Source organism: Hermetia illucens, chromosome 4, assembly GCF_905115235.1.
Source record: "Hermetia illucens chromosome 4, iHerIll2.2.curated.20191125, whole genome shotgun sequence".
NCBI lineage: Eukaryota > Metazoa > Arthropoda > Insecta > Diptera > Stratiomyidae > Hermetia > Hermetia illucens.
The window spans coordinates 166,068,015-166,084,078 of record NC_051852.1 but is presented as its reverse complement, the minus strand read 5'-3'; the positions used below and the strand labels follow the sequence as shown (position 1 = coordinate 166,084,078).

The 16,064-nt window shown below is 45.9% G+C and overlaps 1 protein-coding gene across 1 annotated transcript in view; it reads left to right on the top strand.

Moving 5' to 3' along the window:
• The window catches only part of LOC119655846 (leucine-rich repeat and immunoglobulin-like domain containing-NOGO receptor-interacting protein 4), a 140,431-nt gene extending 124,614 nt beyond the window's left edge, over positions 1-15,817 (top strand). Inside the window, exon 4 of the mRNA XM_038061961.1 lies at positions 13,804-15,817. Coding sequence (XP_037917889.1) covers positions 13,804-14,653 — 850 coding nt within the window. The 3' untranslated portion in view covers positions 14,654-15,817. The remainder of the gene's footprint in view (positions 1-13,803) is intronic.
• The last annotated feature ends 247 nt before the right edge of the window (positions 15,818-16,064 follow it).

Below are 16,064 nucleotides of genomic sequence, written 5' to 3'. Positions count from 1 at the left end.
AATCTTATAGCCAAGTCCCCACGGGTCCTCATTCACCTCGTTAACAAGTTTCTGGCAGCCGCGAGCTTTGCTTTTATTTATAACGCTGCGGAGTCTCCTTTCTGCTGATCTATACTGTGCCTTTATGGCACATGGCTCCTCGTTGGCGTGCAAACGTTGTGCCAAACGGCGGAGCTTATGACACTCCCTCCGTAGATCGGCAATTTCTGCCGTCCACCAGTCCATAGAAGGCTTGTCGCGCCTGGGGCCCCTCCGGGACATGGAAGCCTTTCGCAGTTTGGTTTGTATAGATGCGATCATGGAGTTGACCGCATCCCAATTTTCTTGATGTGATACCAGCACCTCTCCTAGAGTCTCCTCTAGATTCCTCCTTTCTTCCACAAATCTCGGACAGTGGAAGAATACATGCTCTGGGTTCTCTGGGACTCCATCCCAATTTTGACAGTCGGGTGAGGTCTACAATTTAAACCTGTGCAGGTATTGAGGATATCTTTCATGCCCCGTGAAAAACTGTGTGAGATTATAATTAATCTTACCGTGTCGTCTCTCCAACCACTCCTTGATGGCAGGAATGAGCCTGTGAGTCCACCGACCATTTCCCGAGCGTTCCCACCGCTCTTGCCATCTATTTATGGATCTCTCCCTCTCAGCGTTTTTCGTCTGCGATAAGGGAGAGATTGGCTTCGCATTGTATATATTCGCCATCTTATCTGCCAAGATGTCAATCGGACTCATTCCAGAGATGACGAATGCTGCATCATCTGAGACAGTCCTGAAGGCAGAGCATACCCTCAGGGCTGTCCTCCGGTAGACTGCACTCCGTTTGTTGGTATTAACTGTCATCGCCTCCCTCCAAACTGGGGTCGCATAGAGCATGATTGAGGTCATCACCTTGGCTATTAGCAACCTAGAGGTATGCCGTAGCCCTCCCACGGTCGGCATCATCTTCGCCAGGGCCATACTAGCAGTGGATCCGTCTGTCTATCTGTCGTCTGGCCTGGGCACGCCAGAGTGTGGGATTTTTACCCACTAAAACCAACTCCGACGACAGAACATGCCACTGAACACAAGTGTCATCCACAGCCTCCAAACCTCTCGACGATACCGCTTGTCAAAACAAGGCCAGGTGCCAAATTGAAAGCGTGAACAAAATAAACTCCCAAAGACAGACTCTAACTAAGGCTGGGGATGATCCAGAACTCCCGGTCAGCTGTAGACCCCTTAAACATGTCCGCAGCAAATACCTTTCCTAACGTGGAATGAGGACTCCCATCTGGCGTCTTAAACGGGTGGAGAGATGGAATGAAGGGTTCGGTCCCCGATAAGTCCTAAACCTCCCCTTTCATCGATACTCCCTATTCAGGAACTCCAGTCCTCCAGCTGCCTGATGATGCTGCGTTACGGTACTAAAACGCTGTCTTAGGAGAGCTCTCCTAAGCGGAATGCTCATCCCTGCTCGCGCTGCAGAATGCGCTTGAGATACTCGTCGAAAGGCTCGCCCTCTCCCTAAACCGACTGCTCATGAGCCCATCTATCGTCATCGGAGGCAGGCTGACCGAACCGCTGTAGCAGTTCGTCGCACAGTCGACTCCAGGGCAAAGGACCAGCCCTCCGCCGACTACGCCAATAGGCAGGTTCTGCTAACAACGAGTGGAGATGCCTACTTAGAGAGTGAAACGGCCCTCCCAGGATATTTTCCGTCAGCGTTGCCACACAATCCACGAAACTGCAAATCGGCATCGAGTCAGAGAAGTTCAGGCCCGATCCGGACACTATCTTACCCACCCGGTCATCCGGGTAATTGCCTCCTTTGGAGAATTTGTTCAGGTTGGTAGTTGGTCTTTGACCCGAACTCGCGGATGGCAAATGCGATGCTCCAGCACGAGGGGTAGAAGTACCCCGATACGACCGGCAACCCGGCGAGTTTTCATTGGGTGCGGTCGCTGAAGAGCGAACCGTGCAGTGCTCCTGTGGGAACCTAAATTCCCGGATCTCCTCCCGGAGCACTCAGAGTGTATGTTACATCCGGTGTCCACTTAGGCACCTTGGCAATAGTTTCAGCAAAGAATGCAAAGAAATCGGAAGAGCCCTGTTTTGAGCGTCAAGCTCGAACTCGCAAAAGGATGTTCACCTGGTGACCAAGTTCATTTAGGCATCAGAGTAGTTGCAAGCGAAGAATAGCGGATAGCAGAAATGCCTCCTTTCGGACCCACATTGGGCGCCAACTCTTGTTACGATAAGAGTCCCGCTTTGCATCACCAAGACGGTCACCAAGGCTGTCATATAGAAAAAAAATCTCGAATCTACCTCTCATGTGGGTTGAATTTCCCGATTTTTCTTGAGTTTACGATTGGAAATTGCCGGACACTTTCCAAAGTGTCCTGCGCGAGACGCATTTATTTGCTGGTAACGCACAACTTATCACCACTAATACGGGAACAAGGATGGGAAATGACCACGTTTACTTTCACACTTGATAGGAAAACAGAATATCTCCGACACAATCGCGATCCACTTTTACATTTAAGTGGCTTTGATCCGGCGGAGCTCACTATTCGTCAGTTTTCTCCCCAGGCGACCAACTATCTCCCATCTAGAGATGAAAAATTCAGTAAGAGAGCCAATCACAATGTTCGAGGACGACCAAGGTTCAGGTTCCGAATCAATCAGGAAGAAGCACATTGACAACTCTGTTACTACCAGATGAGGACCCTCCTGGAAAAAAAGCTCATATGCAACAAAGTCAATGTTAGCCGCCATCCTGACAAAGCTGTTGGCCAAGGATAAATGTGAAGAATCGGCAAAGAGGCTAGAATTGTGCGGGTCCGAGCATTCTAAAGCGAGAGCCTTGAGCAACGCTCAAGTTATTCGACCACCTCCATCGCAGGATGGTCTTTGATTTCATGATAAGTTGAGCTTGTCCAGCGCCAGGATATTATACAATTCTCAACTCAACAACTATCTAATCATTCGAAGTTGGCATCAGTGTCAAACCGCTCCACCTCAAACTAGTCCTTCAGTAAATCACATTCCACTCACGACTTTGAGGCATATTTTATGTGGTTAATTGCAATCACAACCCGGCCTAATTAATGAGGTCTTTTTACAACAGGTCCTTACAACAGGACTAAGTGAATAAACAAATATCCAACCCCATATAGTCCGCAGCAGGAAAACATCCCAAAAATATGGAAGCAAATCAACAAACAACTATTCAACCCTTTCGATGAAAGCCAAGCCAAATTACCATTTGGGCCCTGTTCACACAGGGTAAGTTTTTGGGATAAATATTCGCCATCGACCGTCCGCTTCCCCCCAAAAAAGGAAGTACTTCCATTACTTTAAAACACGATTCACAAAATCCCAAATATTTTGTCAGATGTTCAATGGCATTCCCTGGAAAAAAAAATAGCAGACCAAAATCTACCCGCATGCATATGTGGCCACACATTTGTCCTCCGTGAAGTCCCTGCAAGGCGGGTAAGGCTCGTAATTAATAATTCATGTGCTTAGTAATTTTATGTAAATGTGCGGTGAAATGGATAGGATAGGGCGCCTGACCGATTATTCCAGCTAATCGTAGAAAGGACATGTTACTTACCAGCACAGAATTCGTCATGGTAAAAGCATATATTTACCGGAGTGACTGTCGGGACCGATCCAGCAGGTCAGCTTCGGTTTCCCGTATTTGTGGTGAGAAGTCAAACAGTTGTCATCAATCATATTTATTTCCTTACGAACACATGTGGTTACATTTTCGTGTTGATTTTAATGAATGCTGACGTCACATTATAATTCCGAATAAATTAGACCTGGTGGGAGTGGGGTGGTGATACCTTTGTGGAAATATTCCCTTTGAATTGTCATATTTTTGACGTTTGACGTTTTTTGTTTTTCTTTTTTAAAATAATTTTTACTTTCAAGAAATAGGCAACAATCTTTTGAACTAACAAAAATAACTTAAATCGAATGGCCACCTTCCAGGCCAATTGTCATTACTACGATTTACATTGACGTCACACATAATTTTCCAAAGTGATTTTCGTCACAATATGTATGTATATGTTGCAACTGGAGACAAAAACAGGACCCATTCAATGTGTACATATTTACAAAGCCCCACCAAGATACAAATGACAGAACTGAGCAGGGCCGCCGCTAACCAGCATCACGCAGACACCAGTACCAGGATTTTCCCTTTTTTTCCAATTTCTTCATTTTTACCAGTTGCTCTCGCTCTGGAGTATCTCCAGTCGAATTCTGGAGCCCCCACAATCAAGTTTGGGGGATATTCTATCCTTTTGTCTGTGGCTTGCCTATGTATATGATACATAACCGGATCAATGGCAGAATCAAGAATAAGACCATTCCTGTCAAGATACGCGAAAGCTTCGAGGGGAATGAAGCCTGTCTCGAAATACCCATCATTTGAGTAGAACGGCTGCGATACCCAAGGGCTCTCACCATGCAAAACCTCATTAGTTACATAATGCTCATAGTTTAACGAAACAGTCCTATTTAGTCCCGTGCACGAACGCAAACATATCTTTCCAAAGATCCTTACTTTCTCCATTTGGCCAGTACTCAAATTAAACCAGAAAGGACACCTGGAGGTGAACACCGGTCTAACCAAAGTGAGATAGCAAATAATGTTAACCTTCCGGCTAAGATGTAGAGCATAAAAGAGTCTTCGAAGAGACATGAATGCTTCCATTGTCTTGGAAAGGAAGAAAGAATAAACCATTGAACAAGATGCAATAATTACGTATAGTAACGTCTGGTAAATGCCTGAGGACCACGTTGGGAATACCATCCACACCGAATGATTTCTCATTGTTTACCCTTCTCAACAGGAAAGTACCTCCACACATGAGACAAAGTAATCAAGCAGATCATCACTCGGTATGAGATCGGCCTGTAATGCAGAGCTAAACTGGCTACCCCAGGTTCTTTCACAAGGATTTGCACCTGCCGGTAAGAGTTCATATTTCTAATTTCTCCACTCGGCTGGGTGAATCCTTGCAATTTCACCGTTCAGAGTAGACTTGATAGTGGATGGCCGCATTCCAAAAGCTGGTTCTGGCCCTACCAGCCAGTGGGTTCCCGATTACCGATGTTGGAGCGCCTTCCCACCCACATCAGGAATGTTTCTTTCACTCGGCCAAGTTTCAACAGCACCTGATGACAACTCCACATCAACTGGCTTGATATGTCATTGCTTTTTAGTGCTGGTAATGCCGCCTGACTGTCGAAACAGATTCAAATGGTGCGATCTCTCCATTTTTGTCGCAGACATTCTTCTGTTGCCAATGAAATGGCAGATATATCCGCCTGGAATATGATCGTCATTTTTCAGTTCCATAATCGGATTCCCCGAGAACACACCGCCCGATCCTGATGACTGACCCGTCGGTGAAGATTATTAGGTCTGTAATCTGAAAAGACTCATGGCTATTTATAGACCATTCTTTTCTTTTGGTTATTACGACAGTGTAGGCCTTTTCAAGGACGAATCTTGAAACCATATTATCGGCCGGCATCAGGGCTACCGAATGTTTGTCAAGGAATTTCCAGATTGACGTATGACCGTATGATTGGCCAGTATCTAGTCTATATGCGTCGTTGGCCACTTTCTATTTCACCTCCAAGTGAAAAGGGGGTAGATTTAGGATAGCTTAATGTACCGCAGTCGACGTAGTACTCATTGCTCCAGTAATACTTAGGCAACCAAGCCTCTGCAAATAGCAGGAAGCTGCTAACATCATCATCATCATCAACGGACTTTTTTGTCCTCCAGGAGGCCCAGCAAGGTTTCCATTACCAATAGCTGTAATAGCGGAGAGAGAACCCCTCTCTGTGGACAGCCCCAAGGACATCCTGCCTCAATAGACTTCTGGCCGACCGCTGTCGGTTCGGTTTCCCCTTAGCCACAGGTGCCCCGAACGATCATTTCCCCTCAAACTTAGCACAGTCCTTGGGTTGTGATTTGCCCGAAAGCGGGTTTCCCGGAGGCGGTTTGCCTTGAGGCGGCTTACCCGAAGGTAGTTTGCCTGAGGGCGGCTTGCCCGGAGGTGGTTTGCCTGAAGGCGGTTTACCCGAAGGCTGTTCGCTGTCCATGAACAGGTACTCACCGATGGGCAAGACTTTAGCCTCAGCAGATGGCACCGATTGGAGCCTGGAGTCAGGAGTGCTGACAGAAGGGGCCTGCATGGCTCGTCCGTTGAGTACTGGGGCCCAGTTAATTTGATTCTCACTTGAGTAAGTGGAGAATCTGAGTCTTGACTCAAATTTTCCATCGATGAGCTTAGGGTTGCCTTTTCACTCGGGGTTAGATCGTCACGATCGAGATTTAATTGAAGGTTTTTAAAAGGTTTTTGTTTTTTGTTTTCTCATAATTGCCTGGCCTCAGTTTTATCAGGGTCAGTAGGTCGATCTTGGCAGAGTTCCTTTTTGTTGAGACAAGGCTAATTGAAACTAGGGGTCGCCTAGTACCCAGAATTCACGGTTTTCGGCCACATCGTACCCTCTGTGGCCAGTCAACCCTCGGCATGGTAGTCACACTCTGTCTTGAAGTTTTGATTACCGCTTGGCGTCAGGTGCCACCTCTCGTTTCCTAGACGATCTTCCTTACTGAGCTTCCTCACCACGACAAGGTTGGTAATAGTCGAAGGAGTCACTCGTGACTTCTTCCGGAACAACATCGCTTGGTGAAATACCCTTTATGTAACTTCTCCCGCCATTGGGAATTCACTTCATTTATGTAATATTGGCGGATAGGATCCCGCGCGACCTTAAGGAGTGATTTGAACTCAACCAGTATGGGATAATGATAGTCCCCATATCTCCGATAGATTTTGGTGACGCGAGCGAAAAAAAGGCTTTTCACTTTTTTGAGCCGTTTTATGGCTACAGTTTCATATCCTTCCATATTATTCCGAAGTTTAATCTTAAGGACGTCTTGTTCAATTATATCCACCGTCAAGTTCTCCAGCTTGAGAAGATATTTCGTTGGTCAAGTTCTTGTGACCTGGCGTAATTGTACTATCGTTTTCCCCATCAAGGGGTAGGCACTCCTCTCGATATCCCCGAATAAACTTCCCTTGGAATTTCTTCCAATCCGTTTTTTTTAAGTTCAGCCTGTGGACGTCACTGTCCATCGGCAGAAGGCGAGCTCTTCGTCCATCAAACAGAAACTCAATAAGAATAGCGTCATGGTCACTATCGTAAGAAAGTGCCTGTAAATTCCGTTAAAAATTCCTAAAATTAAAGTTCAGGCGCGCTTCTGCAATGTATAACTCCAAATAAGAATTTGCCCTGGGCCAGGTTGGACTCTCTGACCCATATAATTCGCATTTATACTCTATCTGGTATTGCTCTATTCTAAATTTGAGGAATATCCCTCTGGGACTTTTTTGTTGAGGATGCTGGGAGTCCTGAGTCGACATCCACTTGATAACGGCTCGAGCGACTTGGGAAGTAACTTACTTCCTCTCTTGTAGTCCACAGACGGTCCAGTTACTTGCATCTTGTTAGGACTTCTTAGCTTCCCCTTGTCGGAATACTTCTGCAAACGGGATCCCCGGGACAATTGGTACCGAAGGGACGGCACCGTTCAACGTTGGTGACACCTTCGTCTTTTGGGCCGATTTTGGCGCCTGCTGCCTTTTTACCTAAACATTGCGGTATGAGGGACATCCATGGTACGAAGTAGGATGCCCTTCGCTTCCGCAGTTGACACAAAAGGCTTTTTCCTTGCCCTCTACTTCGGTCAGCGAAGATTCGGCTGCGGCATGGTCTTTCCCGTAATTTATACATCGCAAGGTTATTTGACAGTTCAGTGCCGAGTGACCATAGCGCTGGTATCTTCGGCACTGGACTATTTCGCCCCTCAGCAGGCGCTGATATCGAATTGTCTGGTAATTAAACGATCAGATCGCTTCTCCGACTTTCTGGGCTTATCAGCACGAGGAAGTGCGGCAAAATTTGTTTTTCTAAAACAGATCTCCTGGTTCTAAAAGGCGACACTAAGAGGAACTTGACCTCCATTAACGTCTCTCAGGCCATTTTGAGCACTTCATCGAGCTCTTTCTCCGCATCAATTTGGACTCTCTCGACCCCCGCACTTATTACTACTGTAACCAGCCTGGTTAGCACCCCCTTCTAGGACATTTCCGCCGCCACCATTGTCACCGCCTCTCGTACCGTCAGCATGAAGGTTTTCTACGTCCTCCATATGGGCAGATTCGCTGCTAAAAACTTGTTCGTCCTCAAGGTAGCCTGGCTTCTCTATGGCTGCAGAAGTATTCGAAGAAAACTTCACTGTTTTCCTGGCTACCTTTGGAGACGGTGGGCCCACTTCCCTAGGTATTAGCTGCTCCTTCTGACAGGAATTGGGCCAGATGGTAGTTTATCCCGCAGTGTCGTCACTGGATCCACTCATCAATACAGGGAATCAAAGTGTGGGTCCAGTGACCCCTCTGCACGTCATCCTACCGTTGCTGTCATTTTTCCAGCGATTCTCGCCTTGCCACCTTTCGGTATTCTACATCCCTTTCAGGTGGATTCATTTCTCTTTTCTCCTACAAGCAACATGTCTTACTTGCTAGAATGTCTATCGGGATCATTATAACACACGCTGCGGCGCCTGATATTGTTCTGAACGCGCTGCGCATCCTTAGTGGCACTAAACGGTAAGTCATATTTACCCTCCTCCGATTACTCTCACACTCTAGTGCTTCCTCCCAAACTGGTGCCGCGTATAATAGTGTGGAGCGAACCACTCTGGACACAAGTAATTTGCGACTGTATCTTGGGCCTCCAATATTAGGCATCATCCGCGCTAATGATACGTTGGCATTTGCTGCTTTCTCCCTTGAAGTTGATTTTTGCGTCAATCATCACCCCTGTCCAGCCACGCTTTTATGGCGCTAATGGTTTCGTTAGCCTACACTTCAACGTCTTCAGGTAATTTCGCGACGAGAACCACAGCTAGATCATTTGCGAAACCAATTATCGTGGTCTTCTTTGGCACGGGAAGGACAAGAGCCCCATTGTACATCACGGTCCACAGAGGAGGACCCAATACTGAGCCCCGTGGTACTACTGTAATGACGATGTACTGCTTGGATCCCTCATCCGTACCAAAGTGTCCTCTCCGAGAGGTAACTTTCGAGGAGCTTAGTCAAATAACTAGAGACACCCTTTTTAGCCAGTGAGCTTTCTATTCACTTCCAGCTAGCGGAATTGAACTCATTTTTTACGTTCAATTTATTAGACGACATCGCGTCTCGAACTAGCTTCAAAACAATGTCTACGGCGTCGATCGTTGAGTGGGCTTGTCAAAATCCAAATTATCGCTCCGATAGTCCATCTTTATATTCAATGATAGGGAGCCGTCTATTATAGAAGGCCCTTTCGAGCATCTTTCCTACCATGTCGATGAAGCAAATCGGGCGGTATGATGATGGATGCCCTGGGGGCATTTTGGCCTCTCAAAAGCATGTCTATGAATGCATCCTCCTCAAATCTTTTCACAGACCAGCCCGACCTCCAGCTTCACGGGAACGCATACCGATGCATGGCCTATATTCGATCTGGAGGAAAATCGCCTGGTGGTCCCTGTGAGTATAATGCTCACCGACAAACCATGTCATTCTCCTCCCCAATGTTATACTCACATATGTCAAATCGACTATTGAGTCCGACCCCATCCCACGAAAAGTGGAAACATTTCTCGTATTGGCAAGCACCAAGTCTAGCTTCGTGAAAACCTCGAGCAGGATACGGCCCCTGGTGTTCGTACTCCGAATGCCCTAATCCACGGCCCACGCGTTGAAATCACCCGATATGATCTTGGAATTTCGACTTCTTGCATCCGAGATTAGCTCCAGTTAACCCGTTGGGGAGTTCCGTCCCCACGTACTCGAGGAGGGCGATCAGACCCGAGTCTGCAAGGGACTCTTCTGAAATGGCTCTGCCACGAAGCTTCACCGGAGGTTATCTGGTACTATGGGAACCGCGATGGCCCTCTGAGAGCATATGCTCCAGGAGAATTCCTGGAGGATGTGTTCTCGGCCCGGTTATTTGCGGTTGGCCCCCTAGTGAAAGTTTCATGGTGGTCGTGGTTATGCCTATATCGCGGGTAGAGCTCCTTGGAGCTCGAGCGTGGAGCTGCGCTGTACAATTCGGGCGCCGTACTCCTTAGTTGCGGCAGAGGTACTAGATAGGCTTCGCATCCACTGGTATGAATGCTGAGCCTGCACTCAGTATAAACCAGGACCGCTGTGCTTGCATGGCGGGACTCTGATTGTGGTCCCAAAATCAATCCGTGCCCGAAGAGGACCTTGGGATTATGGCTTCACGGTAGGTACTCACATTAAACCCCCCGGAATTTTCATCCGAGATTAGCTGTTGTGTTCGGGAGGGTTATTTCCCAGCATTCTGGAAGACTGCCAGGGTGGTCGTGCTGAGTAATCCTCGGTCGTACAGGGCGATATCTCTTGTCCCGGCCCTTGGCAAGGTCTTGGAGAGGATTATGGTCCAGCGGCTGGGGGTGAAAGCATTACATCTGACGTCTGACAGGCAGTATGGCTTCCGTACTGGTAGGTCCACCTTCCATGGCAGAAGAGCATTCGTCCAAGGTGTCAATGAGCGTGTGTGGGTGAACGTGGAGCGCGGCTGCCCACAGGGATCTATCGCAGGTCCATTTAAATGGAATCTAATGATGGATGAACTGTTGGGTGAGCTTTCGACCGTTGCTGAATGTGTTGCTTACGCGGATGATCTCCTCATTCTTGTTGAGGGGAACACTCGACTTGAGGTTGAGCAGCAGAGTACTGAGTACATGCGCATCGTTAACTCGTGGTCTTTAAAAGTCGGTGTCGCGGTCTTAACGGAAAAAACCGTCGCGATGATGCTGAGAGGCTACCTACGTCGTACGGCATGTATTAAACTCAATGGAGTTCCATTGAAATACCAGAAGAAAGTGACACACTTGGGAGTCACAATCGCGGAACGCATGTACTTGGCTCCGCACCTGCGCGAGCTCAAGCCACATTTGACGAAATTGGTGTGTATGTTGAGGCGTGTGATGAGGTGTGAATGGGGTGTAAGCAGGAAAGCTGCTGTCTCTTTCTTGCATGTTGTACGTATGGGCCCCCTATGTTGTATGATTTGGCGTTGACGGTGCAGGGCAGCCAGCTGCTCTACGCTTGTCAGCGAGTGGCGTTGTCATCGTGTCTTGGCTTGATTTCCACACGTCCATATTGCCGCCTTGTCAGTCACATCTCCTGTCTAGACACCGCTCTTATTATTATAAGGCTTGCTAATTATGGCAACTTCGATTACCTTCTCATAGATGGTCTGCGAGAGAAGGTGTTGCGCTGCCTCGCAGTGGTTGAGGCTGATTTGTGCCAACCTCATTTCTTTACTGCATTCAAGGCTCTCCTAAACTCTGGGTATCTGCTGCTGCCTGCAATATGTCGACACTCGACGCCCTTTTTCCCCTTGCAGAGCATACATTCAAGTTCAGCCTTGCACTCCCTGAACATATGACCTTCTCACCCACATTTTCTGCAACTTTTTGACCTCTCACAGTCACCGGCCAAATTCAGGCATCTAAAGCAACCCTTGAGGGACACCTGCTCCTGAGTCGGCAACGACCCAACCTATTTTTACTTTACTAGCCGCCAGCATTTTGAACGCTGCGTCAGCTGGTAAGCCTAAGTTGCTGTTTGCGTGCATCCGTATGCGTTCCTCAACTCTCTGATTGCGGAATCTTGCAAGCCAAATGGTCCGAATTGCTTTTCTAAAGCGTCGCGGATATCCTCCTTCGTTGTGATTTCATCAATGTCCGTACATTGTATAACAATCTCCTACTTTCTGCCCCGTACTTCTGCTTCTTCTCCTAAAGACTTCTCCAACTTGCCGAGGAAATTTTCAACCGTTTTGCCCGGAGACTTCTTCAGCTCCAGTATCAAATCTCCTTTTTTGGAGCGTCTGATTCGGCTGACGTTTTCTCCAAGGTCTATTAGCTCAGGATCGGATTTCACCTTCCTGAGGATATCGGGTTATCTTCTTTTTTGTGTCGCATTTTTCTTTCCGCCACCCTTGATCGATGCTTCTTTGGTTCCTTTTTGGGGCTTTACCTCCCTTGGGTTGATTGGAGCCGGCGCCACAGTTCCCACAAATTTGGTAACTTCGTTTGCCTTGCCCTTTGACGGTGGGAGGCCTTTTTGTCTTTTCGCGTCCTGCAAGGATCCGAAAGAATCGTTCGCGCCCTCTCTACTCCTCTTTTCAAATTTACCGCCCTTTGTACTTTGAGGGGGTGTCACTTGTGTTGCCTGGGTGACGCTTGATTTCGCATTTTATTCGTCCTTGGCACTATTGTACAGTACACGAATGGTACGGACCATGTTTTTGGTGGTGCACATTGTGTTTGTCCTTTATAAATTCGGGCAACTCTACTATTTTTCCTCCGAGTAGGGCAAACGATGATTCATCCGTATTTTGACACTGCTCCTCTGTTTGGTTTTCTCACTGGGCACTTGCATATTTATTAGTCTTCCGAAAGCTTCCCTGATTTCCTTCCTTCATCAACGTTGATTTCGGAGGAGATCGTAGGATCGTCGAGTTTCTTCTAAATGGATCGAACACTAAGTCCTGCAACATGTTCCGGCCAATTGTAGTCACACAACTATGTGCTAATGAATGACCAGTTTGTGGAGCATCTTTCCGAACAGCCGTTCTCAGGAGTGATGTACTCCTTTTGAATGCCTCTTTCTCCAGGCTATTTGTAGTATCCGATGCAACGGTGACAAGTAATCTACCACCGAGGCACTGCAGTCAAAGGATGTCGACGACCAGGAGCCTTTTTACCCACTCCCAAAAGCCACCAGTACTGGGGTTCCGGGTCCCTGCACCGTAAATTTCTCTCTCCTTTCTTCTTCCATAGTCATTTTTCTCCACGGGTGGGTATTTTTCTTCCACTTACCCGACCTGCGCATAAACATGTCAATACACGCACACCTCCAAATGCGTACACGTGCATATTCCTACACATAGCGAGCATTCCCTTATCCGCACGAAGGGACCCTCCTGATGGGAGATCGGGCAACTACACACAAGTCTGTCTGTCTGTCTGTCCGTCACACGCATTTTTCTCGGAAATGCCTATAGCGATTGACACCAAATTCGGTGGAAAGGTGGAAACTGTGAACGGTCTCACATACAGTAAGTAACGTTCTTCTACGTCCAATTTAAAGGGGGTCCCTATACATGCAAAACGGGGTATAAATTTTTTTCACCAAATATAGTCATGTGGGGTGTCAAATGAAAGGTCTTGGTTAGTATTTCCAAAGCCAATCCCAATTTTGACATTTGCTTGAAAGGTGGGGAGTGCGGGGGGTCGAAAGTGATCATTTCTTTAATGCGCCCATTCTCAGAAACTACCCAACCCGAAAATCTGAAAAAATCAAGAGGCTATAGTATGGAGCATGATCCCGCCAAGTTTGGTAGAAATCGCACTATTCCAACTTCCAGTTTCCCGACTTGTTCTCTATCAATATTGTCATTTGATTTCTAAAATCTCCGCGTGCCTTTGCCAGTTCGCCATTTCTTCTTTCAAGGTTGGGTACCCTTACCTTGGCTCTTTCGAGGTCTGGATCCTCCTCATTACGAACTCCACGACCGATCCGAGTGTCCCTAGGCCTTACTACTTACTTTTGATGTATTGTTCAGTGACTTTGTGTATTTTGGTGTGATTCGACAACTTCAGATATAATACAAACTGTTTTCTTCTTACAGAGCGTTCGTGGACAACACCCACCTGAAATCCATCTTCCTGGACAACAACCCCCTGTTCACGGAACTGCCGCCCAGATTGTTTCACGGAAATCCCAACCTCATGGAGATCTCGATGCAATACAATAATCTGATAACCCTTGACGCAGCTCAGTTCCCCATTGACCGAATTCAGTTGCTTCAACTTGGAGGCAACCCCCTGCACTGCAACTGCTCCTTGCTGTGGTTATGGCGCCTGGTAACAGGGAACATCGAGGAGGCACCAACGGACGTCTCAGCGGTCGATCGCGCTTCTGCCGCCTCTGGAACGATAGAGCAGAACAACAGTGCTAGCTCTTTGCAATTGGACAGTGATCTGATTGGTTGTGATATTTGGCAGGAACAAGTTAAAATCCGAAAACTGCTAAGAACTATGGACGAGAGTGAAATAACGTGTCCCGCTCATATAGTAACGATAGTGTGTGCAATTCTAAGTATTCTAGTTGTAGTGATGACCGGTGTCAGCATACTATTCTATTTGCAATTCGTCAAGCGCCGGCGAAAACTCCTGCACGAGGGGCGTAACCTTAAGTCGATTGTTGACGTGAATGATCGGATAGTGCAGCGCAACCATAGCCAGCACAATCACCTGGATCACAGTCAACACTCGAGCCACCAACAGCAGGTGGACAAGTTCGAGCTGGAACGATATTTAGCGGCACAGGCGATTGCCAATGAATATCGTGCCTTAAAGCCCTGGGAGCTACCCATCAAGGAGGCCCTGGAGGAGCCTGAGCACCACTACGAAAAGTTCGACCACTATGATTATCCTGATACGCGACAGATATCCAAGCCCCACGTTGTCTACGTATGACTCTTAAAGGATAATCGTTATATTAATTATAACTATAAAAAACTAGGTTAAAAATTATTAGAGTTTTCTTATTATTATCTAAATCGTTACAGATACATTTATATTTTATGTATATGAGCATTCATAAGATTTTCTATTCCTATACGAATATTGTTCTTTTTGACGACGTTCTTTTTTGATACTACACATCGTCCGACGGTAGGAAATATTAAAGTTAAACATTACGTATTTGTATATTATGAAAGATACATTTTTTATAACCTTTAATAAATCAAAATATGAGAACTGTGCGAACGGTGACGACCCTTGTCAAGATGACCCAATGGTATTAGGAATTAGGCGAGTAGGCACGGGAGCCCGTGGAAAACAAGTCAAGTGCAAAATATCCATGATTTACTTAGAATTTCACATTCGAAACAGATACGTACTGGCATCCTTACTAGGACGCGCTAGCTGAGTCTCCTGCAAGCAATAAAAAAAAAGATAAAAAATACGGAAACCTTACAAATGTATAAACTTCATTAACTTATCTGTACCTATCGATTTGACTTTCTTCTATTTTCGCTAAAGATTCATTTGATTGTACACAAGAGACGCGATGAAAGTGCATTTTTTATATCTAAGACTAAAACTTGAATTAAGTCAATCAAAATAAGAAAATGAGAGAAAGCTTTCCGTTCTTCCTTTGTACTACCAAACAAAATTCTTAAACTGAATTAAAATTAAAGTAAATTTAATAAGTAGGTCTGTTAATTACTGAAATTCTTATGTGGTGATAAATAAGATGAAAAAATAAGATAGAGATAGACTAATGTACCATAAAATACCGCATATATGCATACAAAAACAAGTAAAAAAAAAATACAATTATTAAAAAAAAACATTTGCTATTTTCTTATTATGTAAATTTATCGCAGAAAGTGAAATAAAAATGTAAAAAGAAATTGTAAAAAAACCTTATTAAGTAAAATACAAGCATTGCTGCTGGCTATTGCAAAGTTAAATATGTAAAAATCCCAAGTTAGGGCCGACATGCAAAACTGAAAGCAAAATGTGAACAAAGGATCAACTTAATTAGAATATTGAAGAAGAAGAAGAACTGGGCAACAATAAAGAAACACAAAAAAACATGAAACAGAAAATAAAGTATAAATAAACATTTATTCAAACATGAACTCTGGTACTTTCTTTGGAAATGATGGAGAATGTTCTATTACTCTAAATATGTTATTCTGACAGTGTAATCAGGCAATCGTTAAGCTAAAATGGAATATGACTTGCCAGTAAAGCCAGGATTTTAACTGCATCCAGAGAAGAATACAATCCTCTCCTGCAATCACCCCTCAAGTTTTTATCAAAATTTGTCTTATCTTCCCACATTTTATAGTGGGAACAGTAAAACGAAAGTCGA